This window comes from Mobula birostris, chromosome 3 (assembly GCF_030028105.1).
Source record: "Mobula birostris isolate sMobBir1 chromosome 3, sMobBir1.hap1, whole genome shotgun sequence".
NCBI classification, from domain to species: Eukaryota; Metazoa; Chordata; class Chondrichthyes; order Myliobatiformes; family Myliobatidae; genus Mobula; species Mobula birostris.
This window is the reverse complement of record NC_092372.1, coordinates 206,208,463-206,233,766: the sequence shown is the minus strand read 5'-3', so window position 1 is coordinate 206,233,766 and position 25,304 is coordinate 206,208,463. Positions and strand designations below refer to the sequence as shown.

The window sequence follows — 25,304 nt, the reverse complement described above, 5'->3', positions numbered from 1 at the left end:
CCCTTAATCAGAGCATCCTAATTGGATGGCACACATTTCTCCTCTCTCTTATCTTCAACAGTAACCCAAACAAGCATGAAAACAGAACAGACTGCTCGTACAGAACTGCCAAAATGAAATACATATAGCATAACAGTAAAAATATGAACCAGGGCATTACATATAGATGTACTGTGGAAAGTATTCTAACTGGTTACATCACTGTCTGGTATGGAGGGACCATTATACAAGATCGGAAAAACAGGGTTTTAAACTCAGCCAGCTTCATCATGGGCACTAGCTTCCCCAGCATCCAGGAAATCTTCAGAAGGCGATTCCACAAAAATGCAGGAGATGCAGGAGCCTGAAGACACACACTGAAGGCTTTAGGAACAGCTTCTTTCCCTTCAACATTAGATTTCTGAACAATCAATGGGCCAACCTATGAACCTCATTATTTTTGCTCTCATTTTGCACTACTTATTTAATCAGGTATATATTTCTAAATTGTAATTTATAGTATTTTAAAAGAAATTTTTATGGTAGTTCTTTGGCTACTTCTGCCAAAGAACAACAAATTACAAGACATAACAGTGATATTAAATCCCTATTCTAATTCTGAAGGAGTGATCTGATAGAGGGAGAATTTTAAGCAGTATAGTTAAGATAAACCGTTGGAATCTTTTTCCTGAAGTGAGAATATCAAAATCAAAAGGGTATAGGTTTGAGGTAAAAGGAAGGAATTTCAAAGGGATAAGAGGGGAATGCTTTTTACTAGAGGGAGATAAATATTTGGAACTTGTTGCTAGAGAAAGGAATGGAATCAGTTATACTCATTATGTTTAAGGGAAATTTAATCAGGTACAGTACCTGGATAGATGGGGCATAGAAGGATATGTGGCAAATATGAAGGTGGGAGGAGAGAGAGCATTGCGCCTGCGCGTGCGCAGCCCTCTGGTGAAAAATGGTATCGTATCTGTTAAATAGGGGCCGTGGACAATTCTGATTTAATGGAGAATGGACATGAAAGCGCAGAGGAACATCTGGAGAAATTTCTGAAACGCTCGTTCGCTGCTGTCGTTACTGCGTGGTCGGGAATCTTTCGGAGGGTAGGCCTCAAAATCCCCGGCTTTGCCTGCTGTTGGCGACCGAGGTTGAGGTTGGATCGTTCGGACAGAGATGGCACTCAGTACTCGGTGTCGGAGAGCTGATCAGAGCTCGAAGTTTTTGAATGACTCAGAGTCAGACTGTGGTCGGCATGGCAGGGGGAGTTTTTCTTTCTTCTCCCGTCTGCGTGAGATGTAGGACATTTGAGAAACTTTGAACTTTTACTGTGCTCATGGACTTCTTCACCAAGTTATGGTATTGTTGCAATGTTGTAACTATATGTTATAATTACGTGGTTTTGTCAGTTTTTTCAGTCTTGGTCTGACCTGTGTTTTGTGATATCACACCGGAGGAAATATTGTATCATTTCTTAATGCATGCATTACTAAATGACAATAAAAGAGGACTACGTGTCTTCATAATCTAAATAGGATTAGTGTCGATGGGCAAAAAGGTTTACATGGTGAGTCAAAGGGTCCATTTTTGTAACTTACAACTCAATTACTCTATATTAGGGACCCCACCCTTAAGTCCTCCAGGGGTCCTCACTCCACATTCTCTAGGCTCCATTTCAAAACCTTCAATCAAGCTTGTTACTAGGTGATAAAATTCAAATGAAGACCTGGCATTAAGTTCAGCAGGCCAAATGTGTATCCAGCCTTTTGGTGTTCCCTGTCTGACCAGTGCACATTCTCTTCCCACAGTCACATAAACATTTGGATTCTCTTTGCTTCATGGTTGCTTCTATGCTTGAGGAAGTTTGTTAGTGTACAGACAAAAATCTGTCTGTTATAGATGTCATTCTTTGCCTCATGAGAAATTACATAGAAGGCATTCATGTTATTAACATAGACTCTCTGTTATTTTTAATTCCAGGAACATTCTGGAAGGAGGAAAAGGGAACAAAGATCTATGCCTGACTCTACAGTTGAAAGCATATTAAAGAGGTAAAATTGTACATCTTTGAAGCACTTGATAATTTACTTTTTTTTATTCATATTGTGGGTACTGATCATTAGTGATAACGTGCTCACTATTTGTCCTTGAGTAACTGGTGAGCCTTCTTGAAATAATGTCACCCTTTTAGTGAAGGGACATCTGTAATACAGTTTTTGCTGAGGTTGTGACTGTGATAAATGATGGAAGGATGATGTATTTCTGATTTGGGATCATGTGCAACTCGGAGAGGAACCTATAGGTGGTATTCCCATGAACCTGTTATCCTTGATTTCTCATTCATATTGGAGATGGTGATTGTGATTAGAATCTTAATAAATGAAAACTATGACCTTCATGATAGGAAATTTCAGTTGTATTCCATTTGGACTTCCATGGTATTAAATGCTGTATGTTCATTTGAGTGATTCTTGAAATGGTTGAGGCAGCTAGCACAGGTACTTTTAAGGAGAAACATTTTGGATCAGCATGCGAAAAATAACAGAGTTTGTTAAACTTTAACAAATGTAATTCTGCTTGAAGTAAATGCTTCAGATGGACTACCTTTCAACAGCAGGAAAACTTGAGTGCTGAATGAAGAAAAATGAAAGGAGGCACGAGAGGAGTAAATAAAAAGCATGGTCCTTTTGATTGAACCAGTTTGTTTCTGAACTGAAGATACTTTTCAGTCAATGTCCTGATCCAGTAGTTAGCTCTGAGCCATTTGTTATTTTTTGTTTTTAGCTTGTTGTGAAATGACTATATATTGCTAACTATCAGAAGACTCTTCACATTGTTTCTCATTCATACCATGATAATTTAATTTCCTTGAATTTTGAAAACACTTTTTTGTTTGTAGTAGAATTGTGCGTTCTAAGTAATTGTTGCAGAATTGTGTTTAAAAGGGAAGAATTGTGATCACTCAGTGTGTAGATGATTTGGTTAATGCGTCGTGCGATTGTGTTGTTCAGATCAGTTGATCCATAGTCAGTGGTAAATTAGCTAACACATCCAGGAACACTAAAAAGAGCTCTGGCACCATTGGGTTAGGGAGGAATGATATAAAGCTTTTCCCGTTTACTGTCCAATGACCTATGTTGGAATTGAAACAAGAAAATTGAATTAATTTGTTAAGCTGTAGTCCTATCTGGTCACAGAATGAAGTATATTTTTTTGTTAAGGCTCAGTTCAATTATTATTTCTTGAATGAAGTATTGGAAGTATTCTTCAGCAAGTAAAGCCGTTGCCAAACAAGAAGAGAGAAAATGATAAATGGAAAACAGGTATTGTACTCTGGCCTTCTGTTTTGGTATACTTATTTTCATGCTACAATCAATGTTAACATTTAGAATGAACACAGCATAAAGGCTGATTTATACTTGTGCATCAAACGTACGTCGTAGCCGAGAACCCTATGCTGTATCTATGCTGAACCCTACGCCATAGCCTAACGCGCACCCTTCCCAAAATGTAACTACGCGTCGCGGCAACGCAGACTAAAACAACTGTGATTGGTCCGCTTGGTAGCATTGCATTTCCTCCTACGCTGCAATAGCTTCCCATTGGGCGACTGAAGGACAGGGAAGGAACTCTGGCTGCAGTGCTTTCCATAAAGCTTTACAGACCTCCGAAGTTATGGAGGACCCTGTACTTGACGCCAGTTTGTAGCTAGCTGCTCTCACAACACACTGGAGGAACTCAGCAGGTCAGGCAGCATCCGTCGAAAAGATCGGTCGACGTTTCGGGCCAGAACACTTCATCAGGACCCAGGTTCCGGCCCGAAACGTCGACCGATCTTTTCCACGGATGCTGCCCGACCTGCTGAGTTCCTCCAGCATGTTGTGAGTGTTGCTTTGACCCCAGCATCTGCAGATTATTTTGTGTTTACGTGTAGCTAGCTGCTACAGCCTGTTGACTCCCACCTGAAGCTAAAACTTGAATGGTGATTGCCAGTCTCTGAGTATACCGTGCGTACACTGATTTGAAATAAATGGTTGGAAACGATGAACCAAATCATCAAATCTACCTGCCGACATCCAAGAATATTTGAAATGCATTTCCTTGTCCATATCTCTCAGTGGACGGACAAGCACAGAAAATTCACCCTCCTTCAGTTTCAGTCGCCAGTGTTTGAAATTTGAGTTTCTTCGTGTTGAGTTTCAACACGAAGAAACTCAACACAGTGGCATAGAAACCCCACCGCCATCTAGCGTTTTGGCGGTGAATTGCAGAGCGATGGAGACACACCAACGCACAAGTATAAGTGCTCACAACGGCATAGCCCAATTGTGTAGGCTGCGGCGTAAGCTATTACGCACAAGTATAAATCAGCCTTCATTCATAAGCCATAGGAGCAGAATTTGGCTATTTGCCCCATCAAGTCTCCTCCACCATTCCATCATCACAACCCCATTCTCCTGCCTTCTCCCTGTAACCTTTGACACCCTAACTAATCAAGAACCCATCAACCTCTGCTTTAAATATACCCAATGACTTGGCCTGAACAGAAAGACAGATTTAGTATTATAGTTCATGAAACTCATAAAATTAATGTGCAGTAAAATCAATTCAGAATGCTAAGCACTCAGGAAACATTCCCAGGACGGAGCGTACAAATAGGATCAGCTTAAGAGGAGTTGCTATAGGTTACTGACAATTGTGTTGTGCATGGAATCTTGCATAAATCCTTCCCTTCCTGCTGCTCTGCACTGTTCAGCTGGCAACTTGTTGCGAGTCTCTGGACATTGCCTCCACAGTTAATTCTACATATAACTGTGGGATAAAAAGGTCATTACCTTTTCACTGAACGAGCTTCAGCGGGCAAGGGAGTGCATCAGGTTCTCAGTACATCAGCATGCACTGGCTGTGTTTGGGGGGTGCATGCAGCTGTGAGTGTTTGTACTGTTGGATCAAGATTCAGTTGTATAGGGATGAGTGCTTTTCCTTTGAGTAGAGGTTGGTCTGCACTCACTGAAGTGTAGAGATGTAAGAGGTAGTCCCACTGAAGCAGAAACAGTTTTGAAACTGATTGTCAGGACAGTTGCTTCGAGACTGCTTTGTCTCACAGTGGAATAGCGGGTGATTATGTAATCTCAGAATAAGCAGATGCCTAATTAGGCCTGTCATGAGAATTTTCTTTGCTCAGAGTTTTGCAGATCTTAGGAATTTTATTTCCTCACTGGGCTTAGATGTCAAGAAAGTCTATATTCAAAACAAATGTTTGAATAGTAAGAGGATCAAGGGATATGAGAATCGGGGAATAACCCCAAATTCTTTCTGAAGTCCAAATTTGGAGGCCCCATACCTGAAATCTGGCGTCAAGGGCAGGAGGCCCAGAGGTAGCCTATCCTGAGGTTGGGGGTATGTCTGTGTATGTGGGTGGGTGGGATGTTGGGAAAGGAGCTTGGTTTGCTGCTGTTGCTGCTTGTGTTCTGCTGAATATTGTGGGCATATTATGTTGGCGCCAGAATGTGTGGTGACACTTGCGAGCTACTCCCAACACATCTTGGGTGTGTTAGTTGTTAATACAAATGAGACATTTTACTGTATTTTTCGATGTTCTTGGTTATACCATAACAAGATGCCACTAAGAACCATGGCGACATGTTGCGACTGCTTACAAAACTCCGAAATATACCTCTCACTCCAAACCAGGCTGAGACGCAGAGGAATGAAGCTCCTTCTACCTAGCACCTTCTTAACAAGGGAAAGTGGGCTGTATTGGAGGGGAATGAATTGCTGAGTTCTGTGTTTCATGGAGACATGGCTCTCTCCGAACGTGCTGGGTGCGTTAGTAAGACCTGAAGAAGTCTCGATTCACGGGATAGACCAAACTGCTGATTTGGAGTAGGCAAAAGGTGGGGTGTGTGTTTCATGATAAACTCTTTGTGGTGCTCAGATGTCGTGGTTTTGTCGTACTCATGTCCCTCCAGCCTGGAACATCTAGCAATTAAGTTCCGACTGTTTTACTTACCATGAAAGTTCTCTGCCGTGATCCTGACTGCAGTTTACATACTGCCCAAAGCAAACGCTAATCAGGCCCTCAAGATATTGAATGCTACCACCACCAAACAAGAAACAGCCTACCCTTACGCATTTGAAATCATAGTCAGGGGCTTCAATCAGGCTTACTTGAAGAAATCTTTGCCCAATTATCTTCAACATATAGCATGCAGTACCAGGGATTCCAACACACTCGAAAACTGCTATACTACAATAAAGAATGCCTGACGTTCCATGCCTAGACTGCATTTTGGGAAATCTGATCACTTGGCTGTCCTTCTACCTGCATCTAGGCAGAGGCTAAAAAGCAAGGCTCCAAAGATAAGGACAACAAAGTGTGGTTGCAGAAAGCAGAGAGGTAGCTGCAGGATTGCTTCGAATTGGTGGACTGGGCTGTGCTCAAGGATTCATCAAAGGATCTGAGTGAATACACCATAGTTGTTATAGACCTCATAAGAAATCATTCAGAGTTTTCCCCAGTCAGAAGCCCTGGATGAACTGTGAGATCAGCAATCTGCTGAGGACAAATCAGTAGCGTTCAGGTCTGGCAAACAAGTAAGTACAAGAGGTCCAGTTACGACCTCCAGAAAGCCATTTCACGTGCAAAGTGGCAAATATGGACCAAACTCGAATCACTGAAGGATGTTCGACAGCTGTGGAAGGGCTAGAATGCTGTTACCTCCTACAAAGTGTAACCAGGCGACATACATAGATATCATCAAGGCTTCACTCCTAAATAGCTCAATGCCTTCTTTACTTGCTTTGACCATTAAAACATGGGGGAACTTCTATGAACTCCCACAGCCCCCAGTGATGCTGTGGTTTCAGTCTCTACAGCCAATGTGAAAATATCCTTCTGGAGCGTGAACCCGCAGAAACCATCCAGCCCAGATGGGGTACCTCGATGAGTACTAAAGACCTGTGTTGTTCAACTAGTTGGAGTGTTTACCGCTATCTTTAACCTCTTACTTTGGCAGTCTGAGGTACCGACCTGCTTCAAGCAGACTTCAGTTATACCAGTGCCTAAAAGAACGTGATAACCTGCCTCAATGACGATTGTCCAGAAGCATTTACATCCACTGTGATGAAGTGCTTTGAGAGGTTGGTGATGAAACATTTTAACTACTGCCTGAGAAGCAACTTGGATCCACTCTAATTTGCCTACCAGTGCAAATAGTCCACAGCAGATGCCATTTCACTCAACCCTGGAACATTAGGACAGCAAAGATGCATACATCAGGGTGCTCTTTATTGACTACAGATTGGTATTCAATACCATCACCTCCTCTAAACTAATCAATAAGCTTCAAGACCTTGGCATCAATACGTCCTTGTGTAATTGGATCCTCAATTTCCTCACTTGCAGATCCCAGTCAGATCGGATTGGCAACAGCATCTCCTCCACAATCTCCATCAGCGTATGTGCACTACAGCGCTGTGTACTGAGCCCCTACTCTACATGCTTTATATTTATGATTGTGAGCACCAATGCCATATTTAAGTTTGCTAATGACACCACTGTCGTTGGCTGAATCAAAGGTTGTGTTGAATCAGCTCATCGGAGGGAGATTGAGAACCTGGCTGAGTAGTGTCATAACAACAACCTCTCACTCAATGTCAGCAAGACCAAGGAACTGATTATCGACTTCAAGAGGAGGGAACCGGAGGTCCTTGAGCCAGTCCTCACTGGGAGATGAGAGATGCAGCAACTTTTTTCTCAGTGTTATTATTTCAGAGGCCCTGTCTTGGGCCCAGCACGCAAGTGCAATTATGAAAAATGCTTGGCAGTACCTCCACCTTCTTAGAAGTTTCCAAAGATTCAGTATGACATCTAAAACTTCAACAAATGTCTATAGCATGTATGGTGGAGAGTACATTGACTGGCTGCATCACAGCCTGCTATGGAACCACCAATGCCCCTGAATAGAGGATCGTACAAAAAGTAGTGGACACAAACAACAGGAATTCTGCAGATGCTGGAAATTCAAGCAACACACATAAAAGTTGCTGGTGAACGCAGCAGGCCAGGCAGCATCTCTAGGAAGAGGTACAGTTGACGTTTCAGGCCGAGACCCTTCGTCAGTTCACCAGCAACTTTTATAAAAAGTAGTGGATATGGCTCAGTCCATCATGGGTAAAGCCACCTCTCCCCCCCCCCCAATGAGTGTTGACACAGGAAAGCAGCATCCATCATCAAGGACCCCCACCACCAGGCCATGCTCTCTTCTCGCTGCTGCCATCAGGACTAAGGTACATGAACCTCAGGATCCACACCACCAGACCACCAGGTTCAGGAATAGTTATTGCCCCTCAACCATCAGGCTGTTGAACCAGTGGAGATAACTTAACTCATCTTCACTCACCCCATCACTGAACTATTCCCACAACCTATGGACTCATTTTCAAGGACTCTTCATTTTATGTTCTCAATACTGATTGCTTAATTACTTATTATTATTATTCTGTTTTCTTTTTATTTCTACAGTTTGTTGCTTTTTGCATACTGGTTGTTTGTCCGTCTTGTTGGGTGCAATCAATCATTTATTCTATTATGTTTCTTGGATGGTTGCAGGAAACAAACCTCAGGGTTGTAGATGGTGACATACCTGTACTTTGATAATAAATGTACTTTGAACTTTGAACATTGTTGTTCAAAGTAAGGCATTAAGTAGGGATCGAAATCTGCTGTGGTTGTTAGGTTGGTAGGCAATTGTAAACTGTGACTAGTATAAGAGAGTAGTAGGATCATGGGGTGTTAAAGGGCATGTATTAGAAAATTGTTTCAGAGTGAAGTATTTCAGGGAATATGATTCATGGAATTGCTGCGGGAGCTGATTTTAATTTAATGTGTCAAATATCAGAAGAAAATATGAGAAATTTATTTCCTGAATGTGGTAAAGAATGAATATCTGTGAAGAAGTTATAATTTCAGTCAATTCATTCCCGGTACCTGTCTTCAAATTATTAAGAACATGGTGCTGTGTTAAATTGTCAAAATGAAGTCTATAACTACAATATTATTTTTAAAAGACCTTTGATTATGATATTTCTTCATTAATATTCGTAATTCTATATTTACATTACTTTTGAACTATGTGTTCTTTCTCAGGATTACAGGGGATCAAGAAAAACTTGCAGTAACTCGCACAGAAGAGGTAACTTCCCATGATATGTTAATTTTCTAAATGTTTATTGGTTTTGAAGTGATTGAGCTTACTTATAAGGTTATTGCTATTTCTAATACATATACCTGTATATTTTAATCCTTCACATGAAGAATCAACTAGTAAAACTGTTCAATATAGTAAAATGTTTTAACATTTCTGCCAAAACTGGTAATTAAAAACCACAGCTTTATCAAACCTGCCCCTTATGTCAACTTTTATATTTATCTGCATCCACCAACACCTACTGCTCTACCATCCATCTTGCCTCTACAACTAGTATTGTTTAGCAAGATTACCCATCTGACTAAGCCATGAAGGTAACACACTACTACATTTGGACATGAAGGAAATTTTCTCTCTCTCTCACTATTACTTCAGATGTACTGGATGCCACTGTACATGACTGAGAACAGCATTATTGCATACAATGCACGGAGGGGCTCAAAGAAAATCATAAACTGTGTGATGATTTTCCATCTTTTATTTTGCATTAAATTTGATTATTATAACACTGAAAAATTTGTCGCTTCGTAATCCAATGCATATAATGAACTGGTAAACTCAGTCAGTCATTTTTGTGGGCATGCTAAGTTGGTACCAGAAGCATAGCAATACTTGCAGGCTTTCCCCAGCATATCTCAGACTGTGTTCTTTACTAACAAACAATGCTTTTCATTTTATGTTTTGACATACATCTGACAAATAAAGTTAATCTTCTCTGATCTCTTGTCTAACAGCCTTGGTTTAGCAAACACAACCAATCTGAGAAATATCAATGGATAGACTTATGAACAGCTAAAATGTTACTGTAATTTTCATGTGTCCCACCTCATTGCACTTTTGAAGTTATACTATTGAGCTATATAACAGCTTGAACTATCCTTGACTTCTGCAGTAAGTTATTAGTAAAGACAATTATGAAATATGAATAGGCAAGAGTCAAAGTTTTGAAAGGACATGCAAGGCAAAACCAATGAATAACAGATGAACTCTGTGCCTTCTTGCTTCTCCTTTCTTCTTCATGTTCATATATTTACGCAAGTACTTTTAGATTTTTCCTTTCTTGGAAGTAAATCTGCTTTATATGGTCCACCTTAATTTAACCCAAAAAGGAAAATAAATTTATAGGATTGACTGTTGATTGTTCATTCCTTGCAATCAACATTACACCTCATCCAATATGAAATTATTGATCAAAAAATGTTACGGATGAGAACTTCAATACTTTTAGGAGTCAGACTTGAACATTTTCAAATTTGAGCTCTTCAGTGTGCATCCAATAATTGGCTCAAGAGTTCAGGCGACCTCTAGAGGAAGGAACAGGGAATTAAATCTAATTAATGGTCCAGGTTTTGGCCCAATTCTTAGGATTTCTCAACATAATTGTCAATAAGTTAAGGGAATGTGCTTGGCCCAGGCTTACTACTGAAGATCCATTTGGTCAGCTCTCAATAGTACCTCATTACTGGAATCATCATACAGTCCATCAATGGAGCTGTAATATTCCACAATACATCTTTGAAAGTCAACTCTGGGATCATACATGAGGTTAGATCTCTGTGCCCATTACCTTCAATAGGGATTTTAAGACTGGGAGGAAATAAAAGTAAGTTGCTTTTACATTTATGGTTAATTTATTGTAGTTTATTATTTAGAAGTGTTTTTCATTGTTTTCATTTTATCATTTACACTTATAAAATTAATTGTTAGCTTTCTTTTTCCACTTTTAACAGTTTTTAAATGTGTCTGAACATCAGAGACACTGAGACACTTTTGGTAGTTGTCACATCTAGGGCAGGGTTATGCCAGCTAAGAAAGATTTGCTGAGGAGCTTCAGGAGTGGGTCATTCCTTGAGAGTCGTTATCACTGCATTATGTTGTTTGAAACCCTAATACCTCTTGGGTTCCTCCTGCCAGGAGGCTTCAGGCCAGTAAGAGGTAAGTTAGGTCAAGGGGCATATTCTGAGCGGTAGGCCATTCTCTCAAATTTATACCAGCTTTCTTTTAAATGTTTTTATCGAAGTTTGTCTGTAGTACTATCACATTTTCCTCTTTGATGTTTGATGATAATGCTTCTTATCTGCCTGCTCAACACCATCTCAGACACAATCTCAGGGTACAGGTAGACTTCAATCAACATGGCGGTCCAGTCAGGTCACATTAAGCGATGATGATGTAAGAATTTGATCCTTGGTAAAGTAGTTGATTTAAGTTAATGTTTAGATTTTTTATTAGAATGTGTACATGATAAATAGAAGCAAGTAGCCTCTTGAGTCTGCTTTGCCATTCTGTATCATAGCTGACCTTTGATCTTAATTGCAGTACCTCATTTGTTTTCCATTTCCCTTGATTCCCCTGGTCCTTCTGGATGTCAGCTTTGAAATTACTTAAAATGTTGAACTCCTGTAACCCACCGGCATAGAGAAAGCTAGATACTAAGCAAAAAAGATAATTTGCTTGTTCCAAAATGTGCAAGAAGGTTTTATTAACTGAGTTGAATCCCAAGATTTAAAATGTTATTTTCTTTCCTTTCTTTCAGTAGCTTGTTAAACTAAATAAATTTTGGAAATTCCATTTGAAATTCATTAAATCATGAAAGTTGAATGCAAATATCATCAGTGTTATAAGAACTGAAATCAAGCAGGCAATTGATCCCCCTTTATTTGCTTAGCCTTGAATTTGTGGATGACCTTCTGCCTCAGTCTCACTTGCTTGTCATGACACCATAACCTTTGACTCCCTTAATGTCTAAAAAAATTTGCATTTTTTATCTTGAGTAAATTGAGTGAGTGAACCTTCAAAGTCCCCTTGGGTAGAAGACTCCAAAGAGTCATGACATTCTGGGTGAATAAATTTCTTTCATCTTCGTCCTGGAAGGCTGACACCATTTTTATGATGCTCTGATTTAGACACATCACCCAGGAAAACAACCACCTTGCATCAGTGAAATTATCCCTTGTTCTTGTACGTTCAAGAGAATTATAGTTTCAGGCTGTTTAGTTTCTCCTCATAAAATATGTCTTCCATCCCATGAAACAACCTGGTGAACCTTGCTGAACTCCTTTTCAGAGTTTTAGAGTTATACAGCATGGAATCAGGGCCTTCAATCCATCTATGCTGACCAAAATTCCCTGTCTAAAATAGGCCCATTAGCCAGTTTTTGGCCCTTAACCTTATAAACCTGTCCAATCTATGTACCTGCCCAAATATCTTTTAAAAATTATTTTACTTGCCTCAACCACTTCCTCTGGCAGCTCATTCCATATGTTTACTACCCTCTGGTTGTTCCTCAAAATTTTGCGTAGTTTTGTACATGTTCTACTGCAAATATATCCTTTCTTAGGTGGAAAAATCAGATATGTATAAATACTTTCTCTTGGGTATCCCTCTGTGCCTAATATTAGAGCAAGACAACTCCACTCTTTTTACTTGAGTTATCTTGCAATAAAGGACATTGTTCTGTTTGCCTTCCCAATTTCATGCTGAGCCTCCATGTTAATTATCAGAGCTATTTGTACAAGGCAATCCCTCAGAACACCACCACCCTTCAATTACTCACCTGCTAAAGTGGAAGATTTCACATTCTTCCAGATTATGTTTCATTTGGCAGGCCCTGGTCGATCCACTTGTTCTTTATGTAATCCTTCGAAACCTCCATGCATTCTTCTCACGCGGCTAGCTAGCTTTATGTCAGCTGTAAGTTTACATCACTGCTCTTGATCTCCTGCTCCAAATCATTGATGGACGAGGTGAAGGGCTAAAGAAGAAAGAATCTAGTAGGAGAGGACAGTAGACCATGAAGAAAGAGAAGGAGGAGAATCGGAGGGACATGATGGGCAGGTGAGAAGAGAAATGGTGACAGCATGACTAGAATAGGGGATGGAAAAAGAGAGAAGGTGGGGGAAGAAGCTACTGCAAATTGGAGAAATCAGTGTCAAGTCATCAGCTTGGAGGCTACCCAGGCAAAATATGCTGCTCCAACCTGTGTTTGGCCTCATCATGGCCATGGACAGATGTGTCAAAATGGGATTGGTAAGCCAAACTGAAATAGGTAACCACAGGAGATCCTGCCTCTTGCAGCAGGCAGATTGAAGGTACTCGACAAAGTTGTTCCCCATCTGACTCACTAAAGCAATGGATACAACAGATGACACCTAAGGGCATGCGGGTAAAGTGCCATTTCACCAAGAAGGACTGTTTTGGGCCCCCTTTGGTAGTGAGGGGGCAGGTGTAGCACCTATCCTTGTAGGAGGGATAAACACCAGGGAGGGAGATCAGTGGGGAGGGACAAGTGGACAAAGGTTCACATAGAAAGCGTTCTCAGTAGAAAGCGCAGTGGGGAGGGTGTTGTGCTTAGTGATAGGATCCTGTTGGACATGATGGAAGTTATGGAGAATGATGTGTTGGACATAGAGGTTGCAGGTTGGTAGGTAAGGACAAGGAAATCCCTATCCCTGTTAAGAAGTGGAGTGAGGGCAGATGTGGAGGAAATCCTTTTGAGGGCAGCATCAATGATGGTGGAAGGGAAACCTCATTGTTTCAAGGAAGACATCTCTTTTAAAGAGTTAGTCCTGACGAAGGGTCTCGGCCTGAAACGTCGACTATACCTCTTCCTACAGATGTTGCTTGGCCTGCTGCGTTCACCAGCAACTTTGATGTGTGTTTCTTTTAAAGAGGTAATCAGGATATTTTTCCCATGGTAGCGGTATCGACAAGGTTTAAATTTAGTTTAAAGCTTTACCTACAGACACAGTTATTTCATTCACTCATCCTTGTCCTTGGCAGAATTAAGTGAATCAAGTATCAAAGAAACAGATTTATCTTTCGCCTCTATTGCTGGCAATGCCTATGAATTAATCTGTAACTGCTTTGCTTAATGCTTGAAATGCAAAAGTAGTTTTCTTTTGGAGTTGTATGGATTATATGCCAGTCCTGCAACAGGTGACCCTGCTATCTTTCTTCTAAGTGACTTTGCATTTCTTACAGTTGATTGAAGGAGAGGAAATTGTAACGGAAAGCAAAACCACTTTTGAATCATCAAACTATGAAGATGACTTTGAGGTATCATTCTTTATCCAATAATGTTCCAATATAAAGATAATATGCATGACTAATTTGAAAAGCACAGCAAGAAATTTTATTGTATTTATTTTAGTACCCAGCAATTTGTTCAAATAGTATCACATTTAGTCATGTGCAATAAATATTCCTTTTAATTTATTTTAAAGAAAACAATCACATCTGAATTATTCTAATCAATTAGTCAAAACAAGTTTTCACAGGAAGTATGTGTTGATGCAACCACCACTGGACAGTTTAGATAAATTTTGGCATTTAAGAGCGGCGTACCTTAATTCACAAGATTCATTCATGTGCCGATACAGGAAAGGAATGTCTATTTTGGTGTAACTGTAATTTGTGGAAACTGAAATGTGGGCTGTTTAACCATAAAGTTCAAAACTTAACGTTAATTAATTCTGAAATTTTTTTGTGGTTTTGTAAGACACTGAACTATTTGATAGATGACAACAGTGCTGAGAATAGGTGAAAGAAGAAGGCCAAAGCTTGCTTAAAACTGTATGTGTGTACCTATCTCTATGCTGCTGACAGATGAGAAATGGAAATCAGATTGGAATAGGGAACATTAAACTGAAATGAAATTTATTCCAATGTATTATTTTTCTACTGACATTTATGTAACTGAAAACAACTAATAGGGGCATAGGTATATCATTTCTATATTAATGTAAAAAGAAAATGCAGGAACATAATAGTTGTAATGTCAAGAAAGTGTGACTTTGTTACTGTTGACGAAGTTTGCTCATTTATAATTAATTTTGAGTTACTTTTACTGCATACTTTTGGATTTATTAACTGTCTTTTTTTTTAGTTCTTCTAACACTACATGCCAGTTTCATTTTCTTATGTCATTTCACTTGCTTTTATTTGCTGATCAACTGTGATGTCCAGGAAAAGGTAATGTAAAACAGGCTTTCTGAATTATATGTACCAATATGCTGCATTGTAAATGGTTGGTAATTGAACACACTGGGCTTATCAGAGCTCACACTAGCCTTGAGCTGTTTTTACAAATCCTCTGGCAGGGGGATAAAGAATAGAAATGTTAGGTGAGCTGTTTTTACATATCCTCTATCCATTAACTGGTGGAAAATGCTGCATGGTATGATTAAGGTTAAAAAGGGAAAAAGTAAATTGGTAGAAGCTTTCCTGCATCATCCGTGTAAAAACTTGAATACAAGTGATGAGATTATAACTAAAACTTGGGGTGCAGAGAGTAGATGTGTGCTTGTGTGTGGATGGTTCAATTTCTATTCTTAGGTAGTCAGCAGTCCAAGTGCTGCAGTGACCTTTATAGACAATTACTGCTTTACTGTTGAAGGAGGTTTAATAGACTGGAAGTAAAAAAAAAGTTTAATCTAAAATAATAATATTAAATTAGAGGAAATATCATATTAAGTATTTTCTCTTAACTCTGTTCATATGATGAATTGAGACCTTTGTTGAGGCTGTTGTTAAATTCATGAGTTTGCTTTTTAATTCTCAGGACCATTATTATGCTGCTTATTACCCATCCAATGATTCTTGGAGAATATTGTGGTGCGTCTTCTAATTGTTCCTTTTTTTTCCCCAGAAAAAGTGTAATTTCCTGCAATTATTTTTCCCATTATGAAGGACTTTAAGGGGCATTTAGGCAGGTAGATAAACAGGCAGGAAATAGAAAGATATAAACTGGGTGCAGACAGATGAGATTATATATTTTGTGGGCTAAAGCAAGGGTCCCCAACCTTTCTTGCACTGTGGACCTTTTTAATATTGACAATATTTTTGCGGGGTGGGTGGGGGGTGTTAATCATGACCGGAATATAGGTGATAAGTCAACTATAAGTCACTTATGGGTGCCTAATACACTCAATTTCGTTTCTAAAAGGGCTTATCAAATGAATTTTATATTAAATACACTGCATATTTTCCTCACATGAATATAGTGATAAGTCAATTATAAGTCACTTATAAGTTAATAGCATCATAACATTTTAAGTAACATTTGGATATTAAACACACAGTGCATACTTTCCTCGTATGAACATATGAAATCATTGCAACACACCAATATCGCTGAATCAGTGGGGAGCCCTGGGCTTGTTTCCCTGCAACAAGACGGTCCCGTTGAGGGATGATGGGAGACAGCGATACTCGAAGGGAGTTCCTTATGTCCAATCTATTCCGCAATTTAGTTTTCGTTACATTCATTGCAGAAAACCCAGCTTCGCAGAGGTATGATGTTGGAAATGGAAGCAACGTTTTCAGTGCTTTCGTGGCTATCTCAGGATATTCAGCCTTGACTTTGATCCAGAATGCCGACAGAGATGTTATGTCAAACATACTTTTCAGCCCACCGTCATTTGCAAGCTCGAGGAGTTGATATTCTTCCTGCGCTGACATGGATGATTCACCGGGGCCATTCACAAATGGGTCACGGACCCATTCCTTTGCACGTCTTGGGTCATTTGCAGTTGGGAAGTAACGCTTGAGTTCTGTTGACAGCAAAGATAGGTGATCACGCACTAGCTGTGAGAAGGACGGTGCAGTCTCAGTCTCTCCCAAAATTCCGGCTAATGTTGGGAACATGTCAAATATGCCCCAGCTACGTCATCGATTCTCCTTGAAACTGTGTAACTAAAAGAGAAACCTGTGCCATCTTGTTAGCTGCAGCTTCTCCCAACAGTTCACGGCACGCGTCCTTGGCCGCAGGCAGAATCAGTTCTTCACCAACAGTGAAAGGCTTCTTAGCCTTAGCAATATGGCTAGCCACTAGGTACGACGCTCTCAGAGCAGCAGCGTTTGGAGGTGGTGGCTCTCAGCACTTGCTTCTGTCCCACTTGCTCACGTTTTTTCCGCTCAAAAAACTCAACGGGTTTGTCTTTAAGTGCAGGGTGCTTGGACTCAAGGTGCCGAAGCAGTTTTGAGGGCTTCATTGTCTCATTAGACAGCTTGTCTCCACATATCACACACAGGGGGCTGGAGCGTGTGAGTCACCGGTTGCAATAAAGCCATATTTTATGTATGACTCGTCGTATTTTCTGTTGAAGGAAGCTTTTTTTTCTTTGCAGTCTCGGTCTCAGCTGTCTCTGCGTTATCATCATCGTTAGGCCTTTTATGTCCCCTACCACCTCTTCCAAAGAAACTCTCAAGCAATGTTTGTTTTTTACTCATCGAGTAGTTGTAGGTTAATGACCAACTGATGGCCTTGTGTTGGTAATGACCTCGCGTGTGTTCAAGTTCAACAGTGGGCGTGACAGGGAATGAGGAAAGGTGCAGCTGACTCAAATCATTTCATATCGTCAAATTATATCGTTTCCTCGTGGCCCGGTAGCACATGCTTTGCGGCCCGGTGGTTGGGGACCAATGGGCTAAAGGGCCTGTTCCTGTACTGTAGTGTTTTGTGTTCCTGTTGCATTCATTTAATTACACAGGGCAATAAGCTCTTAAATAAGGAAACAAAACAAAGTGCTCCTGATTTTTTTTGTTTAAAAAAGAAACTTCAAGCTCAAGTGTTTTGTAGCAGCAATTGATTGTATGTATAAATCTTTCAGCATTTACTAGAGTTTGTACATAACTGTATCTTTCATACAGAGTGAATTTCTGATCTTCTAAATGTATTAAAGCAAGACAAGTGATCAGAAGTTGTACAATAGGGAAAATTAGATGAATGTTCCAAATGAAGAGTACTTTGAAACTTCATTATAATGTACAAAGCCTTTATGCTCCTCCACTTTAAGGACTATGAAGATGACTTTGAGGAAGGGGAATGTGAGGAGGAGAAGGAAGAGGAAGGTGAGGAAGAAGGACAAGAAAAGGAGGTAATTCCAGCACAACGGCGAGCTGAAATCGAAGCAATTCAAAAAGCAATTACTGCAGAAAATGAAAGGATCAATTCGACATGGAATCAACAGCCATATGAGGAAGAACCAAAAAAAGGTATTACCAATATTTAGATGGATTACTGTACCCTAAGAATGGATTTATTTGTTAAAGGAGTTGTGAATAGAATCAAAGTTCGTGCAATCATCAGTGTGCATTCCCACGTCTGATAAGGAAAGGTCAGTTGAAACTTGAAAATGATTATGTGCTCAGGAATTCTGTAGGGTAGGGATGATTAATCTCCAACAATTGCAACTATCTTACTTTGTACTTGATGCACATTGACTTTAGTTTAACCATGGCCCCTTGATAGCACTCTTTGGCAAATGTTGTTTTGATATTCATGTCAATGACTCACCCTGTGTCTGGAATTCCATGCTTGGACCAAGGCAGTATTAACTCTAAATCCAAGTGTTATTGCCAAATGCAAACCTGGTATTGGTGAAGAGATTCTGTTTGATGGAACAATCTCTTTGCTAATGATTGATAGAGAAGGTAATTAGCTTGATCTCTGTAGCAATGTCTTAAGGTAGGGATGATTGATCTCTTAACAATTTCAACCATCTTGTTTTTTCCTTAGTATAGCTCCCAACCATTCAAGTGTTTTCTCTTGTACATTGACTTTCCTTTCACCAATGCTCTGTGATGGCATAGCTCTCTGATAGCAGATGCTATCAAATGCTGTTTTGATATTCACATCAAATATCAAATGTCATCTTAATATTTATGTCAATCACTCACTCTGTCTCTGGAATTCAGACTCTTTGTCTATACTTGGACCAAAAATATAGTAATTCTGGATCTGGGTATTCTTGGCCAAAGCCAGCCTGATATTGGCATGCAGATTACTGGTGAAGTAATTAATGGCATAATCTGTTTGCTAATGATTGATAGAGAAGGTAATTTAGATTTTCTTGTATTTTACGGAAAGAACATTCTTGACAAATTTTGGTGCCATCTGTTAGTCTCGCGAGACCATGGATCTGCGCCTGGAAGGTCTCTGTGCCGTCGCGGTGAGGCAACGCTGGAGTGTCCTCTCCAGGGCGCAGGCCTGGGCAAGGTTGTATGGAAGACCGGCAATTGCCCATGCAGCAAGTCTCCCCTCTCCACGACACCGATGTTGTCCAAGGGAAGGGCAAGGGCCGATACAGCTTGGCACCAGTGTTGTCACAGGAGTTGACTGAATGAGGTTGAAGGCAACGTCAGACTGCCTTAGGGACTCCATGACAAATTTACGCATAATTTTATCGAATATTTTTTGCTTTTACAATGCTGATTATTTTATTTAACGTTAATTGTCGATTTAGGTTTTGAAAAACTAAAGTCTAGAGTGCCTGTTCGTGGAACATGCATTGATTTTGTGGCAGCAAAGCAGCGAGAGATCAGTTCTAAGGTGGCCTATAAACAAAAGTGAGTAACTGAAAATATAACTTTATAGTTTACATTCAAGATAATACACTTTGTAGAAATAATTTCACTGATGGAATAATTATATACTAAATGATTAAGGAATAGGTATTTGGGAGTGCTGCCATGGAAGATTTGAAGTATTTGGATAGATTTTGCAAGCTGTTTTAGAATGATTACAGAGAAAATGGATGCATTGAAATTATTACAAATAGAATAGTTAAATGGCAGTAGATTAATGCATGTTGCAAGATAATTATAATTGAATATGAAAGTATTTTTTGGGCTTTATGCAAGTAATTAGTTGTGACTAGTTGTGGTTTCGAGTAGTGTATGTAGTGACACTGTATTGCTCCTTGTAATAACTCCAATTCTTTTCTTCTTGAGTTGTTCCTTAAACCTGTTCATAACTTCCACATCAGTGATTATCACTCATAATTTTACTTGTTACCAAATATCCTTCCTCCTCTGGCCCTTCTTCAAACCTGTCACAACTTTTACCTGCTTCCTCACCCAAGGTTTACAGTGACTTTTGGTTGTATAGATGGATTATTACTAGAATGTTTGCTTCCCTGTTTGGCTTTTAATTTAATAAATTTCAACTTTAGTTGATGGAATGTGACGAAGGACTTTACTAATTGCTTAATGGAAGTCATTGTAATTGTCATAAATAGACAGTCATTTTTTGTCCATGATTTTGTCATCATTTTGAAAAATTTAAACAGCCCCATAAGGTATGACCTACTCATCAAAAATTTACAAATAACCAAAACATTTAGTTGTTAGTTCTTGATTCATATAATTTCTCCATTTATTGCTTTCAATTTTCAAATATTGAACCAAGAAATTTTATTTGTTATGACTGTAACTATGCACTTGAAGTTCATAACAAAAAAAATTGGGTAATGGATATCTCTGCACTCCTCATCTGTTGCAGCTAAAAAAAGTTAAAAATGGCTCTTTCTGCATATTTTTTCATAATGAAATGTTTAGAATTAGGTCTGCTTTTCTCTTGTTAATGCACATTAAAAGATCTGTTTGATGTGTTTTGCAGAATGCGCAGTGCGGAGCTTCTCAGATTGATTGACTTGGATTTCTCGGTTCATTTTTCAATGTTTGATCTACCTCCATTGAATGAGTATGATGTATACATCAAAAGCTTTGGGCGCACTAATACTAAGCAGGTCTGTTGATTAGTTTTGTGTATCATGTAATATGCTATTAAATAAGCTTCAAGACTGAGCAGGAAAGCCCCTTATTTCAGTGAATATTGATGCAGGATCAAGACTTGAAACATCATACATCCTCTTGCGTCCACAGCTGCTGCTTGACCTGCTGAGTTCCTCTTGTAGTTTGTTTATTGTCTTAATTTAGGAAGAACTTGTTTGTCTTATTAAGCAAACCACTTATTCTTGAGTATACAAACTCTACCAAACATTGTCTGGAATTTTGGATACTTATTTAGGTGAGGTTTCCATTTTTCATCCAAAAAAGCAGTATTGTATTTTTGTAGTTTTACTTGTTTTTTTTTAACTTATAGGCCTTTGTTCAGAGCAACGAGGATGATGTGGACCGAGATGTTCAAACAGACGAGATTGAAACAGTTGATAAATGGACGCAGCATCCTGGAGAGGGTGTCCTGGTGTGTGGAGGTAAGCGACTCTGGTTATCAAAGTTTAAGTTTATCAAATATCATGGGCATAGAGGAATAATTTGAAGAAGATTCTGGTGTCATTCAGAGTCCCTGGGATCTATCTGAATGATACCAGAGTCCACTTCAAACTACTTTTCCAGTACAGTCAACCCTCACTAATCTGACTACCTGCAATCCGGTTCCTTTGATAATCCGGCACTGATTATGCTTAATGTGATCCTTCTGTAATTCGGCATTTTCACTAATCCAGCACTCCTCAGGTCCCAATGGTGCCGGATTAGTGAAGGTCAATCTGTGCTGATGAAAGTTCAGAAATCTGAAATGTGAGTTTTTGCCGTTAGCACAATTTATTCTTATTTTGCGCATTGGATGTTTGATGTTTTCTTTGAACAGGTTCCATGGTGTTTCTTTGTTTCGTGACTGTCTGTGGGAAGACAAATCTCTGGGTTGTATACTGCCTACGTACTTTGATAATAAATATACTTTGAATCTTTAGTAACATTAACATTAGTAACATTTAGTATATTTGGAATAAATGATCTTTCATTGAACATAAAGTATTTTAGGATGTCACAGTGTATAAATTGAAGTACTCTTTTTTTGCTGCTAACAACATTCAATAAGAAAAGCAAAGACCTATATTTGATTTTAATTGTTTGCTACTTTCATGCTTCTTCAGGACTTCATAAACCTGGTGGGTGTATTCACTTTCTTTATTAGTTCATATTCTACTCTATTGATTGCATTAAATTAAGTTAAATCAACCCAAATACAAACTGAAAGTTTTTCAATTTCATCTTATATTAATGCAATTTTCTTTCTTTGACCAGGGGCAAATGTTGGTGATGCCTTCTCCTCTGATTCATCAATTAAGAATATTGACTCTCGGAGACTGATCAGTTTCCTAAGATCAGCTTGTCAGGTGTTGTATTTCACTTCACTAAAACCATGCAAAATAAAATTGTATTTATCTGTTGTGGAGGTTTTGCAAGATGCCCACCCATCTATTCCTTTTTAAGTCAAAGTATATTGCATGTGTATATTTTAGTTAGCAATGGTTGATCAAAATTTGAAAGATAAATGTTCAATATAACTTTCATGCAGTGCTTTACACATGTACATGAAATAGTTTAAATGTAGCATTGTTTAGTCATGCTTGTGATTGCAAAATAAACCACTTTACAATTTTCCACTGAAATCCCAGATCATTGCAGAATTTTTAAACTAACAATAGTTCTTCATTTTTAAAAGAACTTTTCCTGCGCAAGGCTTTGTCTCCTATCTACTGACCTTCTATCTATACTCCTTATGAGATTAAATACTTCTCATATTTTTGTGGTACCTCCTCTGTGTCCAGGTAGAACAACCTTAGCTTCTCCATTAATTTCCCCTCTTTTGAAATAATTTTGTTAAGTTTTTATTGTACCCTTCCAAAGCCTTTAAATCTCTCCTAAATTATGATGTCTGGAACTGGACACTGTGCTCCAGATGTGGCTGATTCAGCGTTCTATAAAGATCTGTCATGAGTTCTTTATGTGTAATGCTTGAACATAGGTCCAAATACTACTGAAATGAATTCTGAGTTCAAATTATTACTGTATAGACCTACTAATGAAAAAGTTAATCATTTTTATGTGACTGGGATGACTAATTGCTCTAACACTATGGCAGGTAATTGCGGTGTTGCTTGAAGAAGATCAAGCAGAGGACCAAGCCAGTAAGAACATGCAATCAAAAGCAGCCAGTTTGTCAGTCAGTGACAGATGCTCTCAGCTGAATACAAACTTGCCTTTTTTACATGGTAATAAATAGTTTATGTTACAGGATAAATTATATTAACATATTCATTGACTTTGCTGCACACTTTGCTTATCAATGCAACTTATTTTCCTTAGAAATTTTGCTTTGCAATCTTTTTCAGTACAATGCTTTGACTTTGAAATGCATGCATATATTATTCATTTGAATTTTGCTTTGGCACTCTTGCTCCAATACAAGTCCTTGCAGAGTTGTTGTTATTATTCAGTTGCCAGTTTCACATTAAGCTTGTCTAGTAACACTGTCTATGTCACAAAGTCTTTCCAGTTTTATGCCTGGCAAGTGTTCAGTCCTTAAACAACAATATCGCATTTTACCTTGCATTGAATCATTAAAAATGATCTGTTGGGGCCATGTCTCCTGAAAGAGCTACATCACTAAAATTTTATAGATTATATACAGTCGTTCTACAAATAATGGTGATATTATAGTTTTAGTGGTTAGCATATATATTTGTGTTTTTGTAGGTCGAGAGGTGTTATCCTTACATTTCTCACGGGTCCAAAGGCAAACACTGCTTTCAGTTCACAGCCTTCCTAAAGAGCCTGGAATGGTTCAAGTCGCCAACTGTTGCATTATCTGTGTTTGGAATATTTGGGAACCATCATTTCCTCAGAAAGTCCTTATCTGTGAATCAGAGGTTAGTGAAAACTTAATTGATTTTATTTGGGTAATTTTTCTGTAACTGGTTCATTGACAATTTACACAATTTATGAGGTAAATAGAAGCCCACATTCAGACCAGTACGAAGTTTTTCTGAGCTACGTGGATTCTCATTTCTTCAAGCAGTGAGTTATCAGAGATGTTAAATACATAAAATATTTTTTCTCAATTTCTCTTTTTCTCTCTTCCTTAGTATATATTTTTCTCTTCTCCATTTGACATTAAACTGAATTGTCATTAAATTCACCATTCTGAATTACCCACCATCCTATTATTTATTTTTCTATCAATCATTGTCCCAGATGCTCTGTTATTCAAGCTTCTTTGTTATTTAGTTGTTCTTCCTGAAATTTACCAGACATTTTTGAGGTAAGGCTTTCGGGTGAAATGTCTCAATTAACTGGGCATGAAAAACCTTTCTCCAGCAAATTCTGGCAACAAATAAATTCATTTTTATATCGTATTATGTCTTATCTTGATAGTCATTAAATTTTTATTAGTATTTGATTTTAGCTTCCTATATCTGAATGCTTAGATTGCCAAGGTGTGAAAGGCTATGGACCAAATGCTGTTAGTATATATGTGTAGTTGATTGGGTGGCATAGAAATGGTGGGCTGAAGACCTGTTTCTGTGTTGTTTGATTCCATGATTCTGTAGTGAGTTCCTTTTTTTAGTTGCAACAAAGTTTCAGCACAATATTTCCAAGTTAGAATATTGTGTAACTTGACGGGGAAGTTAGTGAAGTCACAGTTATCATGGGCGTAGAGCAATTTCATCATGTGGACTGCGGCAGCTGAGTAATACACTTCATCATCAACTTCAATGGGGAATTAGGGACGGGCCAGCAATACTTACATCTACAAATGAATCCTTAAAAAATTAAATTCTTATTTACTTCTAACAAGGTTTAAGTTCACTTCCTGCTCAGTTTGAAAAATGAAATCCTTGAAAAAAATCAGCAAATGTTCCAGCATTGACAGCTATTACATGCTGCAAGGTTATCCTGCTTGTCATTGTCCCAATTAGTTGACTCACTCTGTTTTCTAATGTCCAGACTGTTTTAAACCAAAGTGACAATATTGATAGCTTATTGAACAAAGGAAATGCTAATATATACCATTCCACAACAGGTGCAATCTTGTTGCTTTGGCCCAGGTAATGTGTTATCTGTGTTTGCTGGCACAGCGGATGGTTCAGTAGTGGCTTGGGATCTTCGTGAATGTTCCACTATCCACCACAATCTTCAGATTGAAGGACAGGAATGGACACTCAGATTGCCAACTTTCACCACTGGTAAGTCAAATATCCAACAGAGATTAAAGTAGGGCTGATGGAAGGTAAAAAAAAAATAATCGGTAGAGAAATAAGATAGGGGATATAGATTACATGAATGTTTCTTTGATAAGATTCCACATGAAAGACTATTAGCTAAAATTAATGGTCATGGATCTGAAGTCAAATGACTGGATTATGAACTGGCAAGGAAATTGGTGTCATAGATATATATTCAAATTGGAAAGAACTAACCAGTAATTTCCTGAATGAGCTAAGATTTTGACTATTCTCCAGAAATATCAGCACAATTGGTGTTTAAGTAACTGAGAAAAAAGCGTAGTTGGGGCTATAA

General features: G+C 38.8%; 1 protein-coding gene across 4 annotated transcripts in view; it reads left to right on the top strand.

The window, feature by feature from the left end:
- Positions 1–25,304, top strand: part of dync2i1 (dynein 2 intermediate chain 1) — a 109,474-nt gene that overhangs the window by 34,851 nt on the left and 49,319 nt on the right. For 3 of the 4 annotated variants that reach the window (XM_072254024.1, XM_072254025.1, XM_072254023.1), the window contains exons 6-16: positions 1,963–2,033; positions 9,134–9,179; positions 14,178–14,252; positions 17,993–18,191; positions 19,442–19,544; positions 20,596–20,725; positions 21,082–21,193; positions 22,026–22,117; positions 22,867–22,996; positions 23,481–23,653; positions 24,808–24,970. In XM_072254024.1, the coding sequence (XP_072110125.1) occupies positions 1,963–2,033; positions 9,134–9,179; positions 14,178–14,252; positions 17,993–18,191; positions 19,442–19,544; positions 20,596–20,725; positions 21,082–21,193; positions 22,026–22,117; positions 22,867–22,996; positions 23,481–23,653; positions 24,808–24,970 (1,294 nt within the window). Of the gene's footprint in view, positions 1–1,962; positions 2,034–9,133; positions 9,180–11,294; positions 11,367–14,177; positions 14,253–17,992; positions 18,192–19,441; positions 19,545–20,595; positions 20,726–21,081; positions 21,194–22,025; positions 22,118–22,866; positions 22,997–23,480; positions 23,654–24,807; positions 24,971–25,304 lie in introns of all 4 variants that reach the window. The other variant, XM_072254026.1, reaches the window with a different exon arrangement.